We start from the raw sequence: 12,334 nt of genomic DNA on the forward strand, positions 1-12,334 counted from the left end.
TCCTTTGTTTCATAATAGTTCAACACCTACCTGTGTAGCAATATTTTCTCCCCCCAACACACTTTTAAACTAGCTGCCAGAAGACCAACTTAATTTGCAACATAGAGAAGCAGAGTGTGCTCATATTAAGTACTGTACTGTCATTGTTATCCAAGACCTTATCAGTGCTACTGGTATTTTAGAGTGTAGTAAATTAGCAGTTTAACAGCTACTGTAGTTGGAGGAGTTGCAATCGGAACAGATTGCAGCAAGCACAGCCGTATAAAAGATTGGGCCAAGAAATTCAGTCCAAGGCTTTTCTGAACAGTCAATATGATCAGCAAATATTCAATCTTCTTGATGCCTCACCTGCTTGAATGTCACATCTAGGGAGCCCTAGCTGTTAGAGTAATAACTCCCCCCCCCCCCCCCCCTCAAAAAAAAAAAAAAAAAGACATATATTGCAGTTTACTAGTTTTTAGGTGTTTTGACTCTGTGTGTGTTTTCACTTTAAAGCTTAGAACAAGAAAATACCTGCTCATCTTGCCCAAAAATGTGGTCTCTTTGTTATGTCCTGTGAGCTTAAAGAAAGCACAAAAAACCTTTTTATTGTGTAAATTACTAGTCCCACGAATCTAACAGAAATGAAAAAAGACAGATCTGGACAGTGGAAAAAAGGGGTAGACACGTAGGAAAAGGATTACCAGGAGGAAATCTAGAAAACGTAATGTAGCCACTGCCTCTGAGGACGGGTAATCTGCAATATACTGTTTATTTTGGGGGGGTGGGTTTAGATATGCTTTAAAGACAAATTCCACCTTTCTCTATAGTTCATTGACAGACGCAGCTCCTTATCCTCATGACTCATAGCGTTATGCTCCTCCTTCTAGGAATAGGCACTAGGCAGGAAAAAAACTTAACCAAGCTTATGGGGGCTGTCCCTGCAGGCATAAACCCCTCAGACTATCATCAAACAGTTTTGTTCTGCCTAGTGTTAGGAATAGGACCTAGCCCCCTGCTGGGACTTCGGGCTTAGCTGTAACAGGGAAGGTTTGTGATTTATTTTTTAACTAGTTCGTTCCTGAGGACCAAGATCCAGAGGAACTACAAGCAACAGCTGGCTGCGGTTTTGCACTGGATAATCTAGATCCTTAAGGTCTCCCAGCCTGGTCAGCGAGCGTGAGCAGGTTATAGTCTAGAACTAGGCCTGGCCACGACAGTGCCCCGCTGGATGGGGACGAGCCTGCAAGTGGACAGTCTCGCTGGGGCGCATCGACCTGGAACGCCCTGAGTCGCAGCTTCCCCTTGGCTAACTCCACCCCCATCCCGGATGGGAGGTGATCTGTTTCAGATTGACACCCACCTGGTACCGTGGTATGGTGAGTAAAACGGTCCCCCCCAAACACCCTGGGTGGGTGTGGGCCCCTCCCTGGAATGGTCAGGCCTTAGGGCCTCCTCGGTTCCTTGGAGGACTAATCTGATGTACCCCTTGGCATTCCCCTAGCAGGTTTTACCTTAGGGGGGGGGGGGGTAATAATGCGGCCGTTATGGCGCTTAGTTGAGGGGGACCTTTAGATGCCTATTGTTCTAGGACCCCTTTGGGAGGTCCTGGAGACCACATGATGCGCCGTGGGGGCCGCCATTTTGCCATGGTTCATGATCTCTGTGTTCTTATTAGTTTGCATGGGCAGCCATTTTCTATACTTCCCCATTTAGAATGTATGAGCAGCCATTTTCTTGAGGTCCGTGGGATGGACAGGCATGCGGCATGGCTTATAATGATAGAGGCAGAGATTCTTCCTCTCCTTCATGATTATACTGCTTTGGGACATCCCTATGAGTCATGAAGATAAGGAGCTGTGTCTGTCGAACGATAGAAAACTGGATTTTTGTAAGAACTTACTGTAAAATCCTTTTCTCTGAAGTTCGACAGATGCAGCAGACAAACCCTTTACTTCTGAGGTATGGGTTTTTTTTGTCTTCTAAACACTGCTTGCAACTAAACTGTTTGATGGTAGCAGAGTCTGAGGGGTTATGCCTGCTGGGACAGCCCACATAGGTGTGGTTTTTCCTGCCTAGTGCCTATTCCTAGAAAGAGGAACATAACCCTATGAGTCATGACGATAAGGAGCTGCGTCTGTCGAACTTCACAGAAAAGGATTTTTTACAAAAATCCATTTTTTTTTGCTACGTTAATCCCCTTTCACACATACGGTCCGTTTTTTCATTCATCCGTTGACGGATGAAAAACAAACATTAATGCATCTCTATGTAAAAACGGATGACAACGGATGATCATCCGTTCACATCGGTTGTCATCTGCTTCCGTCAATGTCTGTTGTTTGGAACGGATGGATGGCCTATTTTTCTTCCGTCAAAAAAACGGATTGGTAGTAGATGTAAAAAAAAATGGACGAAAAACGGATACATTTTGACGTGACTGAACTGATGAACTGAACGGACTGTATGTGTGCAAGGGGCCTTACACCTGTATTTAGTGTGCAACATGTTAACCTGTTACAGACCGCCTGCCGTATACAGCCGCTCATAGGCAAATCTCCGTAGCTGTACGTCACTCTCGGGCACGGCGCTAGGGGGCAAGCTCCTGCCCCCGCTCATCAGCGGGCAAGCCGATGCAGCAGGCAGACGGCTCCGATTGCCGCCTGACAACGGTGATCGTTCCACACTGAGAGAGAAGGACGATCGGCTGCTGTAAACACAGCCGAACATCCTCCCTGGGATGATCATGGAGCCCATGTGATCCTGCTATATAGGATCACATGTCTCTATGGTCATTTCAGAAGTTACGCATCCCCACAGTTAGAATCACTCCCCTAGGCTCATATTTAACCCCTTGATCACCCACAGAGTTAACCCCTTCCCTGCCAATAACATTACAGTAACAGTGCATATTTATAGCACTGGTTACTGTAGTAATGTCACTGGTACCTCCAAAAGTGTCAAATGTCAGGGGTCCGATATGTCCGCCGCAATGTCGCAGTCCTGTAAAAAATCACAGATCGCCGCCATCCCTAGTAAAAAAACAATAAAAATAACATAAATCTTTCCCGTAGTTAGTAGATGCGATAACTTTTGCGCAAACCAATCAAAATATGCTTATTGCTTTTTTATTTATTTATTTTTTTACCAAAAATATGTAGCAGAAAACAAATTGGCCTAAAATGTTAAAAAAAGTTAGATTTTTAAATTATTATTTTTTTTGGGGGGGGGGGGGAATGTCATATAGCAGAATGTGAAAAATATAGTTTTTTTTTTTTTTTTTTTCCAAAATTGTCGCTATTTTTTTGATTATTGCGCAAAAAATAAAAATTGCACAGGTGATCAAATACCACCAAAATAAAGCTCCATTTGTGGGGAAAAAAGGGACATAAATTTTGTTTGGGTACAGCTTTGCACGACCACGCAATTGTCCGTTAAAATAACGTAGTGCCGAATCGCAAAATAGGGCCTGGTCAGGAAGGGGGCAAATCCTTTCGGTCTTAACCACTTCAATACCGGGCACTTTCACCCCCTTCCTGCCCAGGCCAATTTTCAGCTTTTATTGCTGTTGCATTTTGAATGACAATTGCGCGGTCATGCAACACTCTACCTAAACCAAATTTATGTCATTTTTTTCCCCACAATTAGAGCTTTCTTTTGGTGGTATTTGATCACCGCAAGGTTTTTTCTTTTTTGCTAAACAAATAAAAAAAGACCGAAAAGTTTGAAAAAAAAAAAAAAGTTTTTTTGTTTTTTATACAATTTTGTAAATGGATACATTTTTTCCTGCACTGATGAGGCTACACTGACAGGCACTGATGGGGTGGCACTAATATGCGGCACTGATAGGCAGCACTAATGGGCACTGATATGTGGCACTGATAGGTAGCACTGATAGGCGGCACTGCTGGGCACTGATAAGCGGCACTGATGGGCAGTGATGGACGGCACTGGTGGGCGGCACTGGTGGGCGGCACTGGTGGGCGGCACTGATAGATGGCACTGGTGGGCAGCACTGATGGGGAGGGCACTGGTGGGCAGCACTGATGGGGAGGGCACTGGCAGGCTCCCTGAGCCCTAAATGCCATGCCTGGGGTCATGGGTGGGCATCCCTGGGGTCATGGGTGGTCTTCCCTGGTTTTTCTAGTGGCACCCTCCCAAGGGTCTGCACTGGTAATCAATGCTCTGATTACCAGTGCAGACCCCCCCTGTCAGGAGAGCTGCAGATCGGCTCTCCTCTACTCATGCCTGTCAGGCACGAACTAAGGAAAGCCGATCAACGGCTCTTTCTGTGTACTATGTGACCAGCTGTGATTGGACACAGCTGGTCACATGGTAAAGAGCCTACGTCAGCAGGCTCTTTACCGAGATCGGAGATGCGGTGTGTCAGAGTGACACACCGCGGCACCGATCGCCGCTCTGCGCGCCCCCTGGGGGGAGCGCAGAGTGCATTATCCTGCCGCCGTCATATGACGTCTGGTCAGGATAATGCAACCACCTTCCACTACCACTGGTAAAAGTGGTTAAATAAGTGTTTCTTTTTTGTGGATGTTTTTTTTTTTTTGTTTTTTTGTTTTTTTTTGCAGTTTTTGATCAAGTATTTTTTTTTTCTTGGGGCAAGAGGTGCAGATTTTTCTTTTGTGGTGACCTGAAAGTGAAACAGCAGCCATTTTAGTAGTAGCCAGCATAAGGAGCAAGCATAGGGTGAAACAGAAAACCTGGTTTTACTTTGTTAAAGATCACAACTTTCCCAGGTTTTGGCCCAAGGTTATTCATTTTTAATAACTTTTATTGCTTCTTTCTTTACATTGTTTTCAACGTGACTTCTTTTTACACACATTTGCTTCACTCCTTATTACTGAAGCTGATAGGAGGGAAAATAGTATAGGTGACCGCAGAGAGAGATTGCAGATATAGTTTTATCACAATGGTTGCAGTCAAGTTCCGGCAGTTGGAGCTATCTTCAGAGCATGCAATTGCATGGGAAAGAAGACTTTAAATATGAACTCCAGGAAAAAAAATGAAATCATATATTCCTCAATGCCTTTGTAGAATTAGTAGTGACATCAGTACTATGCTGCACATAGGTTGTGAAGAGAGCAGAGCTATGGGAGGGATCCAGCTGGTATGCCTACTATAGACTGTCTGCAGAAAATAAAGGAAGGGGGCGGATAAAAGAGCAGACACCCTGCACAAGGAGAGACAACAGTTACTAATCTTTTATTACACAAACTCCTGCACAGAGGCAAAGTTTTTTTTACACTCAGTTACTGCAATCTGAAAGTGGTTGTAAACCCACATTAATGACTTTTACCTATAGGTAAGCCTATATTAAGGCTTACCTATAGGTGCTGTAAATATCTCCTAAACTTGCACCGTTTAGGAGATATATACAGCGCATGCAGCCAATGACGTCATCGGCGCATGCGCTCTGCAGAAACGTCCACCCGTGCCGTTTCTTCAGAGCCACACGCTGTGACTGTCGGGTCCCGCGCGCCCAGCGAGCATGCGCGGGAGTGGAGTGAGATAGGAAGACGCGCTACCATGGATGCGGCCGGCATGGACTTCGATTCAGGTAAGTGTCACATAATGTACTAGTATGCAACGCATACTAGCACATTATGCCTTTACTTTGCAGGGAAAAAAAAAAGTTAAGAGTTTACTTCCTCCTGAAGGATAACACAGAGCACATCAAGATTCATGCATGAATACACATGCCTCTTGTATTTAGACAATTTTTGCTAATCCTGGAGTTGTGCTTTTAATTACCGTTCTCCCAGCATTGAGACCTGCTGGGGAGGGTTTTAATGTTTTTTTTGGGTCGTGCATGTGGCGATTGCTTTTGGGTGTGGAACAGAGGCTATTAAATTTGTTTCCTATGTCAGGATGTTATTTAGAAAGGTTTGGCAGCAACAGACACATTTTTTCAATTTAGAATACATATTATTGTAAACTGAAATGTAATTCATAAATGAATAGAGAAAAAATAGGCTAGTTTACTGGGGCAACAGCCACTTTTTTCTGATGTGACCGATTTGTACTAAGAAAGCAGTGTCCATGATTGATGTTTTTACCCTTTGTTTTACTTCTAGAAGTTGCTAACAAGAAAGCAATTTCCCATAAGTCTGTCCTTGATGGAAAGTTGGCAACAAAGACCAGCTTCACTGTACAACCTATTGTTCATCAAGAGGAAGATAAAACAGGTAGGTAACATTTGAGTTAATAGTTTTTGATGTCTTTTGTTTCTCCAAGCTTTTGACTGCCAGTCAAAAGCTGGGGCAATGGCTGGCACCCCGGCGGCGCATCTACCGCTACTGTACAGAGTCTTACCTTGACCCTCCCCACATAGGCTGCACCTCGTTGCGCTTGGTTTTATTTACCCACATATAGTTCTTTGTTCTCTCACATATCTACTTCACTCGCCTCAGATCCTCATTCTCCGATCCATCTCCTCCCCTTTCCTGCCCTCTCCTTATTTGTTCTGATCTTCCCCCTCCTTCCTTTTCTTTTTCTCCCCCCCACTTTTTTTTTTTTTATCTCCTCCCTTCTCTCTCTCCTTCCTCCTTTCCCCAGCGGCAGGAAACTGTCTTTCACCATGGCGACTACACAGTTCTTCAGAAAAACCTGTTAGTTGGGGTCTCCATATCCGTAGTCAGGGAGGTCTTTCGCTCCACCGATATAGCGCCCCTGCCCTCCTCGGTAACCCCGATTTTACACCTGGGCTCCAGGACGGAGATTTGCGGAGATTGAGTCATCAGGGGAGGTCCTGTCTAATTGATATTTGGCCACAGGGGGAACTGCCATCCCTCAGACTTGTCTCGGCTATCGGAGCTCCCCCTTGACCCACTCAGTGTTAACCAACTACGGCACTTTCTTCAAACCTTTCAGATAGCACAGTACACTCCTCGTCCATTAACTCCTTTCGAGGGACTCTGCTGGAAGGTTGACCCAATTCGGCACACTCTATCCCTAATGTACTCCCTCCTAACAGACGCGGTGCATGATGACTCGTTGTCGTTCATCCACTGTTTTGGGAATCAGACCTTGACATAACTTTCACCTAAACAACTAGAGACGGTTGAAAAGACAAGAACTCACTGCTCAAGGTGGTGTGATTGCCTGATGACTCACTCCGGTGCATGCCCCGACACACCTCCGTGAAAACTTGATAAAGGAAAAGGAATTGGCAGCACTCAGGGTTGAGTCAAAATCCAGATTTATTGACTGGACATCCAAATATGACAATCGTGACAAGGTAGACGCGTTTCACACACTGACTGTGTGCTTAATCATTACTAATGATAAAGCACACAGTCAGTGTGTGAAACACGTCTACCTACAGCTCCAGTCCCAGAAGCCGACTCATCAGAGGAAACGCGTCGGGGGGAGCTAGCCGTGCTGCTATCGGTCCCGGACTTACTGCAGAGGTCCTCGATCATATTCACATATGCTGTTTATTTCTCCTGAAATTATCCCCATATTTTGGAAGCAGCTGGTCGCTTAATTCCATCTGAGAATCTTTTCCAACAAGCTGACCCTAACGGACTCCAGGAAAAACACACTATATGTTTGCATCTCTTCACCATCTGGTAAGAGTCCCTTCCTATCACTGGGTGTATCACGTGTATATTAGAGCACAGTTTGGATCACCATCTGGGAAGAGGCTACACCCACCTCCCATCACTCCCCAACCTCACTATATTCTTTGGATTTTTAAGACTTGTGCACAGTCTCACCATTTGGAAATATAGACTTTATTTTCTTAGCTGGATTTCCAGCAGACACTATTTTTGTGAACATTTGTGTTCCTCATATTTTAGCGCACTTTTGTAATTGATGTTTTTCATTTGTTACAACCTTCCCATGTCATATTTTGATGTCCAGTCAATAAATCTGGATTTTGACTCAACCTGGAGTGCTGCCAATTCCTTTTTCCTTTATCAACTAGAGACGGTGTTGATGATGGCAGACAATCCTCCCATGCTAATCATTACCAGGAAGTAGGCTATAAAAATACGGTGATACAGGGTGCCCTTGGCATTACACAAATTTGATGCCTCACATTCAGATAAATGTTGGAGATGTGATTCAGAGGTGGGCACTATGCACCATATCTTTTTGGTCCTGCCCGGCCCTGGGTACCTTCTGGAAGGAAGTGACAGATACAGTCAAACAATTGACGGCAGTAGATGTGGGTGACAACCCAGCAGCTTGTCTTCACCTGACAGAGAGGCCCTTGCGGAAATATAAGAAATCTCTAACGTTACAGCTCCTCAACGCAGCTAAAGCGTGTATTCATGTGCTGTGGAGGCAAACCCATCCACCATCCCGTGCACTGTGATATGCCAAGGTCAAAGAGATACATCGCATGGAAGAACTGACAGCTACTATTCACAAGACTGAGGAACAATGGTGGGAAAAGTGGATGCCTTGGTTGCACTTCACCGGTACGGACGCCTACCTTAAAGAGATCTCGGGATCCTAGATCACCTTCCCTAGAGCTATCTTGAGTTCTGGGGGATCATGTGAAAACCTGTTTTTATTTTACACGCCGCCACCCCTCTTCCCCCCCCTCCCCTGACGCTTCTTGCCTCCCTTCCCCTCCCCTCCCGCTTCTTGCCTCCCTTCCCCTCCCCTCCCCTCCCCTCCCGATGTGCATTACACCTTCGCCGAAACCCCCCCCCCCCCCCTTATCCTTCCCCACACCATGATACGCATCCCTATGAGTGACTTAGAGACTTAGATGTTCTCTGAATGTTCAACCTCTCTTTACCTCTTTAGGAGATAACAATCCTATTCGCATCCTGGGCGTATGACTCATGACTCCCAGGAGCCACATGTTCATATGTTATCAGTTTAACATTCTCACTATATGACATGAATAACAAAGTTCTAAAAAATGGTTTGCAAAGTTTTTTGTTTCAATATTTTGAAAGTCTAATGAGCTGCCTTTTCCATTCTGTGTTTGATATATTTACGTTGGACATTATGTTTTTGTATTATTGCTTTCTTACACCATTTTTGTACTCGGTTTACCTTGCATCAATTAAATATAAATAAAAAAAAGCTGGGGCAATGCTTTCCATGCTCCTGCAACAAAAAATATACTGACATTTTTTTACCTGCAAAAAAAGGGCATTGTCTTTTTTTTTTTTTTTTTAAAGTGAATTTATCCTTTGAACTTTATTACTGTATTCACCACACATCTATTCTGTAGCCCTTGTATCTACAAAATATTTCATAATTACTGGGCAATTAGCAAGAGTGTAAAGCTGGCCAAAGATAGATTCTTTGATCATCCACAATGCAAGCAAGGTGGATAGAGGAATCCTCCACACTGTGCTATTGTATTCTGACAGCGGGTGTTTCTCCGTTATCAGAATACACCAATCAGTCCATCAAATAATTTCTTTTTCGTTCATCGATGGACACGGCACTCCTTAGTTCCTAACTACTGGGTTATATTGTCTCCTCCAGCAGTAGGACTAGGCAGAACAAAAAACACTTGGCTATGCCCATGGGCAGTTCTCAGCTGGTTTATAACCCCCCTCTCTTCTCTAGGTAATCAGTTTTAATCTGTCTAGTCAGGAGTAAGGACCTAAGCTCCCTGCCCGGATCTCTTGGTCCTAGCAATTTTTTTTTCTCCTTCCTTGCATCTTTTTTTCTTTTTTCTTGAGAGATCTACAATCAACTGCTGGGTTTGGGCGATGGGGCTGGATAATCTAGATCCAGTGGTCCCTCCCCAGCCCAGCCGGCGAGCTTGTACAGACCGCAGCAACACTCTAGGTCGGACAGAGGCTGGCCCACAAAGTAAACATCTCACAGGGTTGCATACAACTGGGCGCTGGTCCAAGTCGCAGCATCCCCTTGGCCCACAGCTCCCCTACTTCGGTGACCAGGAGTTCTGTCGGAAGCGTCACCCGCACCAAGGAAATCTAAATACCATCCCCCCTCTCCTCCGTGGGCGGTTTGGGGTGGACGCGGGTATCCTCCAGGGATTGGTCGGGCCTCTTCCTCCCATCCTAAAATCCCTCAGTGAGCTGGCCGGGCTCCCCCCCTCCCCATTGAACTGGTGGGGTGCAGGGGCAGAGGACGCAGCAGAGACCCTGGAGGTCTCCCCAGCCATCCCCCCTCTCTAAGGGTCCTGGGGTAGTGTGTTTCCTGCCGTGGTAGTATGGAGGGGTCTCAGTATAGGAGACCCCTAGCTGCATGACCTTCTGGTTGGTGTAATCTGGGTGTAGTGTAGGGGGCTCCCAGTGCAGAGAGTGGTGTAAAGTGCGCAGCGGAGTCTCCCCTAATGTATGCTGCCTGGGGAGTACAGTACCTTCGGGTGGTCCCCTTGCAGAGGGCGCAGGGAAGATTCTCTCAGCATGCTTCGGCATCTCGAGCTGCCGATGGCCATGTTTGAGAGGTCCAATAATGTCACAGCAGCCATGTTCTCTTGGTTTGGCTAGTCTCCGGCTGGCAGCCGTGTTTCCTTTGGTCCAGCGAGATGCTGGAGCGGACCGGATCCTCGTGGGGATGCCGTAGCGTCGCCTCTTTCTCCCCCTCTTCCTGTGCCTGGGACATACGAAAGGGATGGCGTCCATGGTGTTGCTGGGTCCAAATTGCGGTGCTCCTCAAGCTGGTAGGGTGAGTCCCTGGGGGTCCTTGTGTATCTCTCTCTCTGCTGATAGGTACCCTGAGTATTGGGGATCCTTTAGTGGTGCCAAAAAATCTTTTGTACTGCAAGGTCTTCCTTTTCCCTATGGGAGCCTCGGAGTCACATCTCCCCCACTGACCACAACATGGAGGTGGCAGGTCCCTCGGAACCCCAGCTTCCCATGGTTGCGCTGACGGCGGTCCTACAGTTTTGATATAGCCTGATGGTATAATAAACAGAAGCCAATGCATATGGACATAGAAGCCTAACAATGTTCACTCCTAAACAGTCCAAATCTAGGTGCTATAGGTCCATATATTAAGAGATGAGGCAATGGCTGCAAGTAAAAGTCAGAATGAATGAAGTGATCTTCCACCAGCATCTCCACACCACTCGTGCAGACTTTTACCAGAAAGATTAGGCCAAACACTACAGTATTAACAACACAGGCAAGGCATTCCGTATCAGGTATCCAGCCGTCAGGGGCGTGACTGACACACAACATCGCATCGTACTAATCAGCTTGCGTTCCAAGCTCCGGGATGTGTCTCAAATGCCGGAAATACATCAGCAAAAGGGGGGGAAAAAGTCTAATAGGCCAGAAACCTAAATGGGTGTCACTGCGCTGCTAACACACCAAGGTTAGCCGGTACCTATCTGAGAATTGTAAAAAAACATTATCCAGAAACCCGTGATGCCACAATCCTGAATACAGCAATTTGCCAGCAGGAACAAACCTACAATAACATAGATACCAATTATAAAAATCTGTCATCCCCCATACTGGACAATGCCATCAAGTGGTTGGTTTGCAGATTGCATGGAAATCACAAAAACATTTCTTTAACATCAAAAACTATATTAAAATTGTATACAAAAAAAAACCCCTTAAGTTATCAGTTTACCCAAAATCAGCTGGGATATAAGAAATTACGCCAGTCATATGGAATTAGCACCTATTATAACCAATTAATTTAGATGGCCAGAAAGGAAAAAAAAAAAAAAAGTGGGAACCAGCGTTGAACGCATTTTAACTGTTGTTAAATGCATTTACATCTCATTCTGTGTTCAAGCCATGGGGCGCATAACTTGTTAATAAGTAAATCCATCTCGTCTCTTGTCTAGTTATTTCAAGTCTAGAATGGTTTCCGAACAAATGTATCAATTGCTTGGAACAGTGTACCCTCTGGATTTCTATTAGGTGCAAAGCATAATTTTTTGACACAGTGGTTGGGAAACCCCTTACAAATATTCGTAATTTGCTAATTGAGCCTTGTCTGTAACATGCGTACCATGCATCCAACGTACTGGAGATCGCACTGGCATTGAATTCGATTTACCTCATTCCTTGTTGTGCATGTTATAAAGGACTTTATAAGGTAAATTAGAGGTCTGCCTACGCTGAAACTCCTCAGACTTTATGTACTTCTGTACGTTTAACCAGCGGGCTCTACGCTATCGCAGGGATAATAACCCCTGAGGCCTTGGAAAAAGGCTGTTTTTTGGGGGGGCTCCACCGCATATGAGGCTACCCTGAATCTCAGCGGAGGAACCCCTCAGTATACAACAGCAGGAACCTCTGGCAGAAGAGGACCCAAAACTGTCATTTTTGAGAACCCCCTGGTGCTTATGTATAATCCTCTTAAACGCACAATGCTGTGTAGAATAAGTGGTAAAAAATGCACAGTTGAACCTAGTATCGGTTGGCATTTT

General features: G+C 45.4%; 1 protein-coding gene across 1 annotated transcript in view; it reads left to right on the top strand.

Annotated features, from left to right (window-relative positions):
• Positions 1 to 12,334, top strand: part of REXO1 (RNA exonuclease 1 homolog) — a 420,363-nt gene that overhangs the window by 211,868 nt on the left and 196,161 nt on the right. The window contains exon 8 of the mRNA XM_082243284.1: positions 6,072 to 6,182. Within this exon, the coding sequence (XP_082099410.1) occupies positions 6,072 to 6,182 (111 nt within the window). The remainder of the gene's footprint in view (positions 1 to 6,071; positions 6,183 to 12,334) is intronic.

This window comes from Pelophylax lessonae (assembly GCF_965119305.1).
Source record: "Pelophylax lessonae genome assembly, chromosome: 1".
Lineage (NCBI taxonomy): Eukaryota > Metazoa > Chordata > Amphibia > Anura > Ranidae > Pelophylax > Pelophylax lessonae.